The 16,490-nt window shown below is 43.6% G+C and overlaps 1 protein-coding gene across 4 annotated transcripts; it reads right to left on the bottom strand.

Annotated features, from left to right (window-relative positions):
• Window positions 1–336: 336 nt before the first annotated feature.
• Window positions 337–15,210, bottom strand: LOC120699168 (quinone oxidoreductase-like protein 2 homolog). 4 transcript variants are annotated; one of them, XM_039983057.1, is made up of 6 exons: window positions 14,789–15,210; window positions 5,715–5,823; window positions 4,782–4,873; window positions 4,424–4,682; window positions 1,577–1,720; window positions 337–866 (listed from the first exon to the last, which is right to left on the bottom strand). In XM_039983057.1, the coding sequence occupies exons 1-6, from the start codon at window positions 15,133–15,135 to the stop codon at window positions 777–779; spliced, it is 1,041 nt and encodes a 346-aa protein (XP_039838991.1). In that variant the 5' UTR covers window positions 15,136–15,210; the 3' UTR covers window positions 337–776. The 4 variants fall into 4 exon arrangements, with proteins under 4 accessions (XP_039838991.1, XP_039838993.1, XP_039838994.1 ...); XM_039983059.1 differs by having other exon boundaries at window positions 440–954; XM_039983060.1 differs by having other exon boundaries at window positions 440–920.
• Window positions 15,211–16,490: the final 1,280 nt, after the last annotated feature.

Here is a 16,490-nt window from a genome sequence, read left to right as displayed (position 1 = left end):
AAATTCTATGTACATATATAATCTTGATTTGAGAAATATTCACTCCAATAATCTAGAAGAAAGAGTGCACCAACTAATTCAACCCCAAAGCTTAAGCTCATGAGAAGAAGCTCATGGGAAGAGGTGGACAATTCACTTGTACTTCCAACAAGTTCATTAGGAGTTTAGGATACTTGATTTCTGTCTTATTCAGCCATGAAATGATATATGATTAAGCTAATAAGCAAGTTCGTGAAGCTGGCAGCCCCTGCTTGGGCTCACGACACATGATTGAACATAAGCATAAAACAGCATGTGTCCATATTACCAGAACTCAGAAGGGCAATGGGACATCCATGACCAACAACAAGAGGCATGCAATATAACAGAAATGAGAAAGATAATACATGGTAACATGTGTACTTTCCTCTCCAGCTGTAACCTAGATGGCAATGGGACATCCATGACCAACAACAAGAGGCATGCAATATAACAGAAATGAGAGATATTACATGGTAAAATGTGTACTTTCCTCTCCAGCTGTAACCTAGATGCTGATTATTCAGATTGTATTCATTTTACCTGCCACTACTCACAACACTGGCATCATATAGGTATTTCCCATCAGATGTATCTGCAGATAAACTGTTTATTTCTAGGATTGCTTTTGTCGATTTTGTTCACAAACATTTTGGACAGGGAAACTACTACAGTCTCAGATAATCCTGTGTCTTACAATTCATATAAGAGATGCACAATAGATGTCTCATGTTGTACAGAAGCATTTCGGAAGGATATCAGAGCCTTGATTTTGCTGACGAGCCCATTACAATCATGACCTTGCCAACTGCCTTCCTATCTCTTAGGGCAGCAAAAGCGAGATGGGCCTGTGGAAAGTTACACCCCAGGATAGAATTGGCTCAGTCAGATTACAGACGTTCCTGTTAGCAATATTGTTTAGCCGGCTGGTTGGGCCTGGGCGTGTTAGTGGAAATAATCATGCGTAGTCAATAGATTGAATTGATGGAATACCAATTACATATATAGACAAACCAGTCCTAGGGCAATCTGTCTCTTGACTATGGAAACAAGGATCAGGAGAGGATGCCGCTGGCTGGGCCTGGGCGTGATGGGCGCTGGTGGTTCAGGCACTAGGCCAAACCATCTACAGGGCCAGCTATACCGGCTAAACAATATTCCTAACAATTCCAAAGCTCAACCATAATCCATTTTAGATACTGAACACATGCATAATAATCATTGCTAAGTATGATGGGCCATGTACTCTGCACTCCAACAGAATGACTTAAAACACATTCTTTTATTCTAGATGATTAACGTAAATTCAGTGAAATTTAGTTTGAAGCAATTTAATAGAACAGTTATTCATTCAAATGGAGAAGAGCTGTTGTCTAGATAGTAGATAGTATACTCCAGCTGCATAGCATTGCCTCATTAATAGGAGTAATGAAAGAGCATTTTGACTCAAGAAAAAACATGATCAAGAGAAATTTTGACTCAAGAAAAAAAAACATGATACCCGAGTAACTAACAACAGAGAACGAACTAAAGACGATAACTGATCAATGTTGCTTACCTCAGCAAGCCTGTAGCGGTGTGAAATTTGAACTGTTATCAGACCCTTTGAGAGCCATAACAAGAGTTCATTGAGGGAGTCAATAAGCACTCGTGGCTCATGAGTTAAGTAGCTTCCCCAGTACAGACCATGAATTGTCCAGTTCTGAAGCAGCAGACCCCAAATAAATCAGTTGTTTCTTCTTTTGGAGGAATGAGTCAGTAATTTTAATACACATAATTTGTGAATAAAATAATTGTATCATCAGCAAGTATCCTTATTTCAGAAGTTTCCCTTCGCTGCTATATTGAGCACTTTTCTTCAGCAGTACCAATTTCCCCTTACACCAACTTCAAATTCAGTACTTGTTACGATTAAGAATGGAGGCTGAAATATAGGATGGATTAACCAGCCCCAAATGGGGATATATATAGTACATGAGCACCCAAACCCTAGACAATAGGAAAAGACTAAACTACCCTTGACTCATATACTCTAACATCCCCTCTCAAATGCAACGTGAATGCAATGTCATTGCATTTGGAGAGTTGATACTAAGCACTAGACTAAACATAAGCACTAGACTCAAACATAAACATGAAATTGATACATCCAAAGTCCGAAATCAAAGATGTCACCAAAACGTGCAACTCTTGAACTCGTCGATGTAGAAAATGCTCCTCCACAAGAGGGTATTGCCTTCACAACCGTACTTCAGCAAATGCCACAAGTCTTCACAAACCAGTACGTCAACTCTTCAAACATGAATCTTGTTTTGGAGACTTTGAACTTGAAAGAATAGTGAGATGTGTCAAACCAGCCAAAGATAGAAAGCACCACTGCAAGACGGCAAGTGGTGAGACAGGAATGTGATGACAAATAGACGGCCATTGATCATGACGTGGAGCAAAACGGCTCTGAAAGGGACCAAGAGGGCATTGCCGCACCACAATGATGATGACGAGATTAGCTAAATCGACGGGACTCAGCTAACCATAAAAAAAAGATTGACTGATCTGACAATGAATTTGTGGACTCACACGGCATTGACGAACTGGATGTATGCAATTGGACTTGGATAGACACTAGCATTGGTGGACACACTGGAATTGGGACGACGGAGATGCTAGCTGGACATGAGACAAAAGACTCTAATATAGCAGATACTAGCAGGAAGCAGCAAGCAGCAGCGATATGGCAGCAGCAGGACAAAATATGGAGATGAACTAGAAGCAATTGGCCAACACAAGAATACAAGGTGATGCAAAACAGAGACGTGCAGCACAGAGCTGCACAAACACCCCCTGTCCGCACTGCAAAAGCCCCAACGGGAGGCAAGGAAGAAGACCCAGGCGGGCAGCAGCAGCACACAAGAGACAGCCAGCAGGAAGATGCAGCACGCAAGAGACGGGCGGGCAGCCGCGACGGCCGGACGCAGCAGAGGACGTGCTGCTGCCACGGGCGGCAGGAGATGGCCGCAACAAGCTGATTCGCGACGGGCGGGCAGCCGGCAGCGGCGCCGTGGATCCACGCCGGGACGAGCCGCAACGGGGAGAGGAAGACGAGCTGCGATGTGCAGCTCCCCCTCTCACGGACAGAGCGGACGAGCAGGGACGGCATGGACGGAGCGGACGGCCGGACGGACGCGCGCGGGCGGCGCGGACAGCTCCACGACAGCGGCGCAGAAGGAGGCCGCGACGGCGGCGCAGGAGGCCGCGACAGCCGACGAGCAGCAGCAGAGGAGGCCACGACAGGCCGCGATGGGCGGCTGCGACGCTACGGGCCGCGTGCATGGCGACGGGCCGTGCAAGAACGGCCGCGACGGGCCGAGTAGACGGCGGACGGCAGCAGTGACGGGCTGTGCCGACCGCGAGGATGAAGACGGCCGGATCCGCGCGATGGGCTGACGACGATGCGGAGCAGAGGAGCGGACGGACGGCTCCGCGGGAAGATGTGCTGCTGCTGCTATGCCGCGGGGGAGGGCCGGCGACGACTGGGCACCCTCGATCTGCGGCCGGGAAAGCCAAATCAAGGCCCGGCGGCGTTCGATCTGCGCCCGGGGATGACGAATCGAGGTCCGGCGGTAGCTGGAGGTTGAGGATGGACGGCGACTTCTCCGCGACAGGCGGACAGCAGCTGCTGCGACTCAACTACTAAAAAAAACAAGAGAAATGGGTTTGGGGCTGGAGGAAGATGCCGCCCCAGGAGCAAGACGAAGCTCCCAGGGGCAGCGCAGCGGGATGACGAAGGGTGGCGGCGCCGGATCTACACAACCTGGAGCTCTGATTCCATGTTACGATTAAGAATGGAGGCTGAAATATAGGATGGATTAACCAGCCCCAAATGGGGATATATATATAGTACATGAGCACCCAAACCCTAGACAATAGGAAAAGACTAAACTACCCTTGACTCATATACTCTTAACACTTGTGTCTTCAAAGTAACTGAATTCTCGTGTCTACATAATTCACAGAATAACTTATGAATTCTGTAGACACCAGAATTAGTTTACCACTGATTACACAACTAGTTTTCAAATAACCAGCATTAGTTTAAGTTCTACAATCATTCTGGTGCAACCAACATTAGTTTAAGTTTGACGCTGACTACACAACTAGTTTTCAAATAACTCAAATGTAATCTTGTAGTAAGTCCAATATTCAGAAACCACTATTGATTTTAACAAGAAAAGATTGACGAAGAAAAATACAAATTTTAGAGATGCATATCAGAATCATTACGTTCTAAGAATGTGGTGAACTTAAAGTCTTAAACAGGGCACATAACAGAAGTGCTGAAAGCCAAATTACAGTATAGAGATAGCCTGAAAAACAACATTCTTGATATTTTTACGCATAAGCTCACCTTAACAAGAGCAATATTCGCTCGAATAACTGGTACATCACCACTGGCAAATCCAATGACCAGAATGTGCGCACCCCAATTGAGAAGTTTCAGGCTATCTTGAGTAAGCTTCCCCCCAACAGGATCATATAAAACATCAGCACCTTTCAGGCCTCTAGCCTTTAAGAAGGACTTGGCACTTCCTACAACATTATCCTTGCTTGAGTCAATTACATGATCAGCTCCTATGGACTTGAGATATTGCAATTTCTCAATCCCCCTAGAGTCAAAGATTAGGTATAGTTAGACACCACACCAAAACCTAAATGGCCACAAAAAAGTTCCAAACTGTGAAATAGTTATATCTTGTGGCAATCACCTAGCAACAGCAATAACGACAGCACCACAAACTTTTCCTATTTGCACAGCAGATACCCCGACACCACCAGCAGCACCAAGAACAAGTAGCACCTGAAATTACAACCAAATGAGAAGCAACAAAGTACTAGGGCACAAAGTCACATAGATGCATATGCATTTCAATTATTAAATTAAATCTATCAAGGGTATTTACATGTTTAATAAGTGTTAAGACAAGCAATACACAGTGATGCAGTAATCATCACAACCAACCATCGTATTCTTATCAGCTAATATTAGGTGATGTGGAAGGCATTATTTCCTTAACTACAGAAGCAGGGGCGGATGCAAAATCACAGCTGGGCCATGGCTGGTCCAATGTAAAACAATCTTAAATTGAAATATTAAGGCTGATTGGAAACTATTATAAGCTGATTTGTACCAGGCCTGGATCCGCCACTGTACAGGAGAAAAAACCCTAGTGATTTCTACCAATCGTACCAAAAGATATAATAACATCATATATAAATAATTTAATAGCACATGAACTATATTTATAGAAAGCAAAATGGAATTGTGATGATATAGATGCATACTGCATATATAACTTCAAGTCTACACAACGAAACTCAACACCTTGACTAATCTGTTATTCTGGTCTCTACAGAATTCACCGAATAACCATAAAAAATACACAAACCTATAGCCCTGTGATCCAAATGTTGGTCTACGACAACATGGACAGTAGAAGGGAAATTTAATCTAGTAAAACATTGTGAGATGTGTAAAGCTAAGAATTAATAATATTAAAATGCCCAAAAGATATCACATCACATATCTCAAAACATATGCCACATCACATTTACTCTGTGTACTTTTTCTTATTCTTAATGCAACTCTCTTGCATATTTGAGAAACAAAAAGATATCACATCACATGGAAGAAAGGAGACCTGGCCGGCCTTCAGCTGAGCTCTATGAACAAGGGCCAAATGTGATGTGCCAAATGCAACAGGTAAAGCCCCAGCAGCGACCAGATCGCATCCATCAGGCACTAAAAATCTGATTCCCAAAAACATGATACTGAATTAGCAGCAGATCTTAGATGAGTACTAAAAAATTAATACATAAATGACACATACATTTACATCCCACAGATATGATTGCAGTAATTCATTTTTGAACTGTTAATGCTATGTACTGTAATGTACTATGTTATGCATATTAGGTATGACTAAGATAAGAACTATGGTGAAGTATCTTGGTCTTTGGGATATTCTTTTTGATGTGGAACACATCAAAGCACTGCTGATAAACATATATGGATTTATGGAGGCTATCTACATCAGGTCACTACAGAGCTAAGTCTGCCTATGATGCTCTTTTTCATAGTGCTACATTTTTTGGACCATATGAACGCATAGGGAAACCTTGGGCTACCCCCACCCCCCCCCCCAAAAAAAAACTGTCATTTTTTCATGTGACTGGCTTCTCACAAGTGTTGTTGGACACTGATCACTTCGCTCAATGTGGTCTCCCTTATCCAGAGAGATGGCCTTTATGTGACAAAGGAGACGAAAATATTCAGCACCTGCTCATCGCCCCCTCCCGCGCATCTGGCCCAGCGCCGCGCCTCTCCTCCTGCGCCGCCACCACCGCTGCCTTGGCCGCGGTAGCACTGCAGCGGAGGAAGTATGTGGCGGCGCTGAGCTGCCGCGCCATCGGGGGTCATGAGGTCGAGCCGTGTCGCCGCACCATCGCCATACGTTCGCCGCTCACACCGAGATCCACCGCCGGATGGGTCTACTTTCTAACATTGCCGCTCTTGCTCCCACAGCCTACTGATTGTTCCTTTGATGATTGTTGGATGGACACTGAGAATTCAGTTAGCGGAGATGTGGGGATGGGTGCCTGGATCGATTGGAGACAATGTAATGATTGTGTCTTTAATGGAGTTTCCCCAAGTGTAGCTATGGGGCTGACCTTTGCTTGAGAGGAAACCCAGTTGTGGTGTACGGCAGGAGCTAATGGTCTGACCTGCTTAACCGCTAATTAAGCCTCTTTCTTAGAGTTTGAGTTTTCTTTCTATTGTAAAAGGCGCGTTTATAATCATTGTGTTGACGACTAAAATTGGGAGCAACCTAAACAGACCAGCATGTCCAGGCGATCTGACCGGTCTAGATGCTGGCAGGAGCCGACCAATCTGACCGGTGGGTCTGACCGGTCTGATCGGTCCATGCAGAGTCCGAGTACTAGTAATTTTCATAGATTTAGATCTGTAAAAGGATTTCTTGCGGGATAAGTCCATCCCACCCTATAAATATAAAGGGTCACAGCCGATTGAGGACATCCAATCGATCAAAAAACATATCAATACATTACTCTTCATTACTTCACATTACTTTTTTGTATTCTACTATTCTCCAAACCCTAGCTCCTCCTACCCCATATCTGTTGTTCTTCCTTCGTCTCCGCGACGTCTGAAGGCGTTCTAGGTGGCCTGCCGACCCTAGAACAACCCCGCATGCACTTGCCCTGACGGGGTCCCTCTCGGGCAAGTATTCGTCAGATTCGCTGGTCAACCCCGGCGAACCGATCTGACCAGTTACTCTGACCGGTCTGTGCAGGAGGTGCTGCATCAAGCTCCTCCTCACGTCGCACGCGCTAGTGCGATCGTGTGTTGGCCCGGATTGTGCGCCAACATATTTTGGCGACTTCGCTAGGAAAGATAGATCTTGGTTGTAAAGCCGATCTAATCTATTCCAGTCTACTACCATAGTGAAGATAACAAGTCCCGGTGAAGTTGATGCTAGCAACATCGTTAGGCCAACTGCCGATGAGTTGTCGGCTGAAGATTGTCAAGCCTATGAAGCCTTCATCAAGGATTGTGAAGAGGAGAGCATACGACGCAAAGCTAAAGAAATTGAAGAGAAGCGTCAATGGTACTTGTCCCACTTCTCCAAGAATCGGAAGAGTGATGTCTCCAAGGACAAGGAGGTGGTCATTCTTTCAGATGAGGAAGAGCAGGCCAAGTCAAACAACAATGTAAGTGCTGCAACATCATCTGTTACTTTAGAGCAAGTTAGTCAATTGCTGGTAAGTAGTCAAGAAAAAATGCTTGCTTATGTTCAAAACATGATTGATAAATCATTAGGAAAGCAACCTTTGACTGATGATGGTAGTGCTTCTAGATCTAATGTTGATGCTTTTCAACATAATGCCTCCTGAGCTGTCGGCAACACCTGCACCTCAATATGGCATGCCGACGAATTACTATAGTGGTCAGAGAAGCCCAGATCAGTACCGCAAGAATGGAGCGGTCAAACCGGTTTCGCAAACCAGTCAGACCAGTCATGGAAGACTGATCCCAACCGATCAGACCGGTTCCGGGGCTTTAGTTGCATGCCCAGCTTCTCTTGAACCAATTGCTAGTGTACCTCATGCTTCGGCTGGCTTAGCCGAGTGAATAATTCATACACTATGCCTCCTCAGAGTTCAGGTTTTTCATACGGTGAAGTGCCAAATAATGGTCATTTGCAGCAAATATCGTATACACAACCAAACCATGCACCACATATGCCGAATAATTCTAGGGCTAATATGCAAAAGACAAATGATTCTTATTTTAATCAAATACTTGAGAAACATAAGAAAAATTTGGCTATTATGTTTAAAGAAACTTTCGGCGTAGAACTTAAGGACAAAACTCTTGTTTGTCAAAGGCCTTATCCTGAGAATTTTGATTCTATTTCATATCCTCAAAATTTTAAGGTGCCAGAATTTATTAAATTCACTGGGGAGGATAGTAGAACTACATGAGAGCATGTTAGTCAGTTTAATGCACAGATGGGAATTTATGGTAGTCTTGATCATTTAAAAATTAGAATGTTCCCTTTGTCATTATCTGGTACTGTTTTTTTCATAATTTTCAGCATTAGCTCCTAATTCTATACAAACATGGTCTCAATTAGAGCACAAATTTCATGAACATTTTTACAATGGTGATAATGAATTGAGGCTATGTCATTTAACATCAGTTAAGCAGAAGCATGACGAGTCTGTTGCTGAGTATGTTAGAAGATGTAGAGATACAAAAAACCGATGTTATAGCTTGGTTATTTCTGAAAAGGATCTTGCCGAATTAGCTCTGATCTCATATTAAAAAAAATTAAAAGGTTATGAGTTCTGAAACATTAACCAAGTGTTGCAAAGGGCTTTGGCTCAACAAAGCCAAAGTAAAGAGTCTAAATTTAAATCTGATCGTCTTGGTATGCATGTGTTACATTGTGATTCTTCAGACGATGAGAATAGTGAGGTTTATGCTGCTGAATTTGTATGCATCTAGCGATAAACGAAGCACTTGTGCTTCTTTGAAGCCGATTCCTAAAAATCTTCAAGATTAAGTTAAATTTACTTTTGATGTGTCTAAGTGTGATAGAATTTTTGATGAGTTAGCAAAGCTTGGGAACATTAAGTTCTCTCACACTATTCCATAAATGGATGATTTGAAGCGGCGCGCTTATTGTAAGTTACACAATACTTTTTCTCGTGCTACCAATGATTGCAATGTTCTTCGTAGACAAATACAATCGGCCACAAATGAAGGACAATTAGTTGTTCCTGCGATGCAAGTTAATCAAAATCCTTTTTCCGTTCACACACTTAGTAAATCCAAAAGTATTGAAAAGGGAAAAATGTGATCATTGGAGAAGAGAGGCCTGAGAAGAAGACGTTGCAGAACAAGACTTCCCAAGCTGCAACAAGGACTTCAACACTCGGGAGGCAAGTCAAAGAAAAGAAGAATGGTAGCAAACTGACCGGCCAGACCGTTTCGTCGAGCGGTCTGACCGGTGTCCAGACCGGTCTGACCGGTAAGCCCAGCAAATCTGGCAATTCCTCCACAGTTCAAAATAAAACAAGATCAAGCTTCGAAGAGTTCTTGGCCAAGTATGAGAAGGAGGGACCTGCCTAGAAGCAGAAGGTACGACCCAATAAAGCCAAGTATGTAAAGACAAGAACTTGTGAGCAACCGGATTTTCGCCCATATCAAGGTAATGGTGTTGGTATGCCACATTCAGAGCCGGTTACTCCATGGTTTTGGTTGTATCCTTGTTATTATGCACCTTAAGATTATAGTAAGATGTATATGCAACCATATTATATTCAATATCATTCTGTATATCCAAGTTGTATCTCCCAAAGACAGATTAGCAATAATTTGGTCGAAAAGGATCTTAATTGCAGCAAGGAGGGTGAGAAGGATGTAAAGAAAAATTCAAAGTACTTACAGCTGAGGTGGTGTCCCTCAGGCTTAGCTCACCAAAAAAGAGGTTGCAACGTTTGCGCAAACAAGAGTCGATGGAGCAACAAGTGCAGGTCAAGCCAACAAAATCAGTAGTCACAAAGAAAGTTTGGCGGCCGAAGCGAGTTGTTTCATCATCAACTTGAAGTAAAGCAAGTCATTGCCGATAATTTTTATCGTCCTTAGCACAAAAAAGGACCGATGTATTAGTAATCATCGCCCTTAGACAATTTTGGTCCAAAGGGGCGTTCTTTGGCACGCAAGTTTTGCCAAAGAACAGGGGAGCATAGTATTTTGGCACTTGGGCAAAAGGGTATTATGGAAGAGCGTTGGATCATCACGCTGGGATATTCCATTCACAAGCAGCCTGAATTCGATCCAAAAATCAGAAACAAGCTTATTGGACCGCCTCATGGAATCATATTCAGATGCGTTTGAGCCCCCAACCGGTCTGCCACCCCAGCGTTCTTGTGACCACAGGATCCACTTGCTCCCTGATGCACCCCCTGCAGCAGTTCGCCCTTACAGATATCCAAAAATTCAGAAAGATGAGCTCGAGTCACAATGTGCAACTATGTTGGAGCAAGGCAGGCCAAGCACTTCACCTTCTGCTCGAGTCACGGTGTCCTCCTTGTCAAGAAGCATGATGGGTCATGGAGATTTTGTGTTGACTACCGAGCACTCAACTCAATTACAGTGAAGGATAAATTCCCTATTGTAGAAGAACTCATTGACAAGTTACATGGAGCTAAATTCTTCAATAAACTCGACCTACAGGCTGGCTACCACCAAATTCGAGTACATCCAAATGACATTGAGAAAACAGCATTTTGAACACATCAAGGTCATTTTGAATTTTTGGTAATGCCCTTCGGTCTAACAAATGCACCAAGCACGTTTCAGAACCTCATGAATTCGGTGTTGAAGCCTTTCCTACGCAAATGTGTCTTGGTCTTCTTCGATGACATATTGATTTACAGTAATTCTTGGTCTGAACATCTACAACATTTGCGCGTTGTACTTTCAGTTTTGCGTGCAAATAAACTTCATGTGAAGAAATCTAAATGTGAATTTGGCACAAGCTCAGTGCAATATCTTGGCCATACTATATCAGCCGATGGAGTTGCTATGGATACTAATAAATTTCAGCAATCACTACTTGGCCACAACCTCAATCAGCTCAGGAACTGAGAGAATTTTTGGGTCTAGCCGGCTACTATCGCCGTTTCATCAAGGATTTTGGAACCATAGCTGCTCCACTCACACAACTTCTTCGCAAGGACTGTTTTCACTAGTCAGATGCAGCTACAATAGCCTTCAAGCTCTTAAGGAGGCCCTTTCCGCAGCACCTGTGCTTCACTTGCCAAACTTCAGTCAATCATTCCTTGTGGATTGTGATGCGTCGGGTACTGGTTTTGGTGCGGTACTCCATCAAGGTGCTGGCCCCTAGCTTTCTTTAGCAAGCCTTTTTCTGCACGCCATATGAAAGTTGCAGCATATGGGAGAGAACTAATTGGTCTAGTTCAAGCAGTGCGACATTGGAGACCATATCTCTGGGGCCGAAAGTTTATCGTTAGGACAGATCATTTTGCCTTGATGTATAATCTTGAACAAAGACTATCTACAATACCACAACATCAATGGATTAGTAAACTCTTTGGTTTTGATTACACTGTCGAATGCCGCCCGGGACATCTGAGTACAGATGCTGATGCTCTATCACGACGTGATCAGACTGACCTAGGTCTAGCAATGATCTCATCGCCGACGTTCTAGCTTCATCAAGACCTACGATAGGAACTTCAAACCAATGATGCGCTTCGACAAATTCGTGATACCATTACGACAAATTGTTCGTCATTTTGTTTGCACCTGTGCCCCTTGTCAACGAAACAAGACTGAAAACTGCCATCCCGCAGGTCTTCTTCAACCACTTGATGTCCCATCAACCATATGGCAAGATATCTCATTGGACTCTATTGAAGCTCTCCCGAAAGTCCATGGTAAGAGTGTGATCCTCACCGTCATAGATCGCTTTTCAAAGTATGCTCGTTCATACCTTTGGGACATCCTTATACGTCATCATCAGTTGCCAAGACGTTCTTCTCAGAAATAGTCAGATTACATGGTTTCCCAGCTTCAATAGTAAGTGATCGTGATCCTATTTTTACTGGTCATGTGTGGCGAGATATATTCAAATTGGCTGGGGTCAAGCTGCATATGAGTACGGCATTCCATCCGCAAACTGACGGCCAGTCAGAGGCAGTGAACAAGACTATTGCTATGTATCTCCGCTACATAACTGGGGACATACCTCGTGCATGGCTCGACTGGACCATGGGCAGAATTTTGTTACAACACATATTATCATTCGGCCCTGCGCACAACTCCATTTCAAGTGGTTTATGGTCGCTCTCCTCCTCCACTCATTCCCCGTACAGCCAAGACACCTTATACAGCAACAGTTGATGGATTAAAGCAAGAGAGGGATGCTTTCCTCAATGATGTTCATGAGAGACTCCTGCAAGCACAACAGTATGCAAAAAAGCATTATGATGACAATCATTGTCATATGGAGTTCAACATTGGCGACTGGGTCTGGTTGTGAATCCTCAATCGTTCAACACAATCACTTCTTCCGGGAGCAAAAGGGAAACTCAGCCCAAGGTTCACAGGACCATATCAGATACTTGAAAAGATGGTGATGTTGCTTACAAGCTCAAGCTTCCGGATGGTGCACACATCGATGACGTGTTTCACGTCGGAGTGCTAAAGCCGTTCGTCGGCGAGCCACCATCCACGGCACCAGCTCTACCTCCACTGCAACATGGGCATCTACTTCATGCTCCAGAACACGTCCTCCACTACCAACTTCGCCACAGTGCCTGGCATGTTCTCATCAAATGGACAGGCCTTCAGAAGCCGACGCAACCGGGGAGCAGGTCGATTCATTCCGCTCAGCTCATCCTTCTTTCCAGCTCGAGGACGAGCTGTTTCCAGAGGGAGGGAGAGATGTTTCCCGCCAAACCAAACTGGCTGTAACTGTTTGACAAAATGCTTGTGACAAAGAGAAGATCATGTGCTAGCTTCTCCAATGGTGCAAATACGGCATAATTTCTTGGGGCACGAAGATCTTGACCGGCGAGGGCTGGGCAGCGCTGGCCACTGGTGTACATGGCAGTGATATGCCTCCAGCAAAAGCAGAAACGCATCTCCAGCTATGCCATGTTGGCACAAATGGTCGAAGTGTTCACCTGCTTTCAGCTGTGGCAATTCAAGGCAGTCATGGTTTCGTGGAGTTGTTGGTTTGAGTTCTTCACCGTTCCAGATTTCTAGGTCATGTATGGGGATATTTTGCAATCAACCGCCTGACTACGGTGTGTTTTTCTTTGAGGGCGGGGGGGGGGGGGGGATTTTTTTCCTTGAATATGCAGGAGAGCTGTTTTGGGTGGCACTGCATCAACCCAATTTGACCCACCTAAATCTTTAATAGTACTTTAGTGAGGGGGTGTCTGCCCTTGTATGACACTATTCTTCTATTAATACAATGACACGGAGCTCTTCAGCATGTTTGATGAAAAAGAAAGATACAAGCTCTATCCTTGATGTGAATGTGTGGGTTAACAGGAGTGTCCTTGTGATATGGTTCAGATGCTGGAAGTTTTGAACTGAAATTAAACATGAAAACAAATAGGGAACAGCAGACCTCCACTACAAGATTAGCAGCATCTAATTTGTTAGAATCACAACAAAGTCAATGTTTAACCAAGGTGACTGGTGAAAGACTCAACAATTCAACTGGTGCACTAGAAGAAACAGACAAGAAAGTATGCATTTTACATCAAACAGCACTAACATGGTGACCTCATATACATTGGAAAATATAGCACTTGCTTTCTAATTTACAGGAATAAATCAACACAAAAAGGCAATACAGCAGGCACAGTAACCTACAAGGTTCTCAAGGGTATGGTGCCTGCACTGCATACACCGAAAAAAAATGTTATTTGTAGGTGCCTAGCATCTACAACACAACAATGAAAACCCTGACATTCAGTGATACAATTGCAATGCAAGGACCAAGCTAACACAAATAATACTATCAAACAAAAATCCATTTTTGGACTATGAACCCAACAGATTCATATTTAGGCCTTGCTTAGATGCAAAATTCAAAATTCCAAAACTATCTTGCGGCACATGAATGGAGTATTAAATCTAGACAAAATAAAAAATTAATTCCATAGTTTGCTTGTAAATTACGTGATGAATCTAATGAGCCTAATTAGGCCATAATTAGACAATAAATTGCTACAGGAAAGCTACAATAAACATGTGCTATTGACGGATTAATTAGTCTTAATAAATTTGTCTCGTAGTTTACAGACAAGTTCTATAATTAGTTTTGTAATTAGTCTATGTTTAATACTTCAAATGTCCAAAGATTCTATTTCAAAAACTTTACACGGTGCATCTAAACACGGCCTCAGTTTAGCCCGCCACTTACGGCACCAACCACACAAAGTACCAGGACATTAACTCGTTTCAGTAAAACAATGTATTGTTTATACTCCTGAGATCCCCTTTCAGCACCTAATTTTCCAAGAAAGTAGGGGGAAGGAAACTATATACCTCGAGACGCTCAGAAAAATCAAGCGTCCGATCGAACCACCGCAACATCAAACAGCAACAAACCAAACGAAATCAGCAGAAACAAAAACTTACAGCTGCTTCTCCTCGGCGACGATGAAGTCGGCGAAGGACCCGAGACCTGCGAAGGAGCAGACGCGGTCGCCGGGGTGTAGGCCTCGGACCCCAGGCCCGACAGCGTCGATGACGCCGGCGTAGTCGGAGCCGGGCACGAACGGCAGCGGAGGCCGCTCCTGGTACTTGCCCTGCACTTGGAGGAACGTGGCGAAGTTGAGGCTGGTCGCCGCGACGCGCACCCGGACGGCCGTCGGCGATGAGAGCTCCGGCACCGGGTGGCCCCCGAAGACGCCGGCGAAAGGGGAGGACTCCTCGCCGGGGGCCACCGTGGGGTCACCAAGCCGCCGCACCACGAGCGCCTCCATTGTCGGGTAGGACGATTGGGCCTTTTTTTTTCGAACGGGTCGGGACTTGGGCAATGGACATTGGAGGAATGAGGCCAGTTTGCAAAAAGTTGGCGAAAAATTAATATAAACGTTTCATTATTACTTGACAAATAATGTTAAATTATAAATTAATTAGGTTTAAAAGATTCATCTTGTGCTAATCAGTTAGACTGTGTAATTAGTTATTTTTTCAACTACATTTAATGCTTCATGCATGTGTCGAAAGATTCGATGTGATGGATACTATAGATAACTAAACGGGGCCTGACTTTGGAGCTGAACGAGAACATCAAAGGCTTTTTGGATTTAGTGGATACACTAGAAAAGCTGGCGCAGCTTTACCACGCCTGGCTTCGAGTGAGCCAGTTCAGCATACTATACAATAAGATCAATTTCAGTGAAAGTTTAATGGACACAATTACATAGAGTGACACATCATCTAAAACTGTTAGAAATTATGATGAAACATCCCTCTCTCAATGCATAGTTTCACCTATTGTTGTTTCCCAGGTTACATGCAAGACACAACCTGTTTAGGTAACCGTGTACACACGACTTCATCACCATAAAACTCATTTCACCTCTGTCTTCATTTAGATGGAGAGCATTGTAGTGCTTAGGGGAATCTCATTTTGTTGTGCTTTATCTTTTATTATGTAGCTCATATAAATATTATCTTATAGTGGCACGTTTGCAGAGCATTGTAGTGTGTTTGTTTAATACATAAGATGGAGATTGGATAAATATAGCTTACATAGTAGATGGGACCATAATTCTGCTAAAAAGATATGTCTATGCAAACTTTACAACTACTCTTGGTAATTACCAAAATTTAGAGATACTATAGGAAAATGTTGTTACTGGTTTGAACAGAAAATTATTCAATTAAGTATTGTGTGGTACAAGGCAGTGGATTTTGTTGTAGAGGCACAAAAAGTGAAGTGCAGCAATTATAGTATTCTAAAATTGTACGAGTACCCTCCGTAGGCATTAGGATAAAACGGAATAGACAGATAGCAGTGTAGTACCGACCAACTTTGGGTGAAACCCGAATGAGGATCTAGGAGAAGAATTTACATGTAGCTTCATGTATAATCCTGAACATATATACTCCTCTTTCTTCTTGATGGGGCCCTCAATACAAAATTTTGTACTTGTCATTAGGAACAACATCACAAGCGTGGTTCTGCCAGCAGATGCTGCAAATGCTATTTGAAATGCAGCTATGTGCATCAATTTGTGTGGAGCATGCTCTTGTCTTTTTTTCTGTTTATGTGACTCTAGCATAGGCTTAGCTGCCTTCACAACTTTGGTCTCAGGAGGCATTCCTGATG

Source organism: Panicum virgatum, chromosome 3K (genome assembly GCF_016808335.1).
Source record: "Panicum virgatum strain AP13 chromosome 3K, P.virgatum_v5, whole genome shotgun sequence".
Lineage (NCBI taxonomy): Eukaryota > Viridiplantae > Streptophyta > Magnoliopsida > Poales > Poaceae > Panicum > Panicum virgatum.
The sequence above is the reverse complement of the archived record's forward strand: the minus strand, read 5'-3'. Positions and strand labels throughout refer to the sequence as shown.

Excerpts from the sequence above, each read along its gene's own strand:
- LOC120699168 (XM_039983057.1), bottom strand. The coding sequence starts at position 15,135 with ATGGAGGCGCTCGTGGTGCGGCGGCTTGGTGACCCCACGGTGGCCCCC. Across the intron at positions 4,874-5,714 it reads CTCAGCTGAAGGCCGGCCAG|GTGCTACTTGTTCTTGGTGC; the intron begins GTCTCCTTTCTT and ends TTGTAATTTCAG. Across the intron at positions 867-1,576 it reads ACCGCTACAGGCTTGCTGAG|GCCCATCTCGCTTTTGCTGC; the intron begins GTAAGCAACATT and ends AACTTTCCACAG.